At 54.6% G+C, this 931-nt stretch overlaps 1 protein-coding gene across 1 annotated transcript in view; it reads right to left on the reverse strand.

Annotated features, from left to right (window-relative positions):
- Positions 1-779: 779 nt before the first annotated feature.
- Positions 780-931, reverse strand: part of SETBP1 (SET binding protein 1) — a 360576-nt gene continuing 360424 nt past the window's right edge. The window contains 1 exon segment of the mRNA XM_023510262.1: positions 780-931. This exon segment is cut by the window's right edge and continues 49 nt beyond it. Within this exon segment, the coding sequence (XP_023366030.1) occupies positions 780-931 (152 nt within the window).

Consider the following 931-nt stretch of genomic DNA (forward strand, 5'->3'; position numbering starts at 1 on the left):
AATAATGTAAGGGTTACATTATTTATGTGTACCAAGAAAAAGAAGGCAGTAAGTATGTTAATGAAAAGGTGTATGGAAGTACAATGGGTAAAGGAAAAGCAGGAATAGACGATGCTAAAATCAGCGGATGGGAGATAGCGAGGCAGACAGGAGAACCTGAACTCAAGTCTGAGGTCGCCTAGCACTAGAATTCCACCTTCTGATCACACAATTTCCTCTGAGAAACCGAACTGTGAAGGGAAAGATTCAGGTCACCTGAAAATCGTGTTGGTATCCCAAAGCCTAACAGAGCTTGAAAACCGAAATAAATAAAAACCAATTAAATGGAAGTGGGTTATAGCAATGCCAGTAGAGCAATTTGCAACTTTTCTCCCCTCGGAATGTTTCCTAATTGACAGTGTTTCCCTTTCGATTTTCCTGGCCAGCAAGTGAAATGGGAAAGGAGGGCGCACCTTGGCTGTGGGCGGTCAGGTGGCCGGCAGGGAGCACCACCGGCCTTCCCCTCCTGGCTGGGGCTGCCGGCTCTTCTGTAAAGGATCTGGACCCACCGGGCTGGGAACCGCTGTAACGCGCAGACAACTGCTTTCCAAGGCGCCCCTCTGCTTTGCTTTCCCGACAGCTCCTGATGGCTCAACCCCGACATCTGGCCCGATCTGCCTGCCCACTTCTGGAGAGAAGGGCATCGGTGTCCCTGCGGCGGGGGTTCCCCCCCACACCCGGCTCACTGCACTTCCAAGGTGTCAGTTCCCCCAGCCCCAGGTGCAGAGCCCAGACCCACCCTAGGGAAGGACATCGCTCTCGCTCCCTCGGGATTTCCTCTGCCTTTTGGCTTTCACCTCCTCCTCCTGGGGAAGGGGCTGCTGCGGGGGCTGGGCGGGAGGCTGGGGTTTGTGTTTCCTCTTCCCGCCTCGGGGGGCCTTGGGCAGCGGGG

The sequence above is a fragment of the Otolemur garnettii genome, unplaced genomic scaffold, assembly GCF_000181295.1.
Source record: "Otolemur garnettii isolate 467f Iridium unplaced genomic scaffold, OtoGar3 scaffold00012, whole genome shotgun sequence".
NCBI classification, from domain to species: domain Eukaryota; kingdom Metazoa; phylum Chordata; class Mammalia; order Primates; family Galagidae; genus Otolemur; species Otolemur garnettii.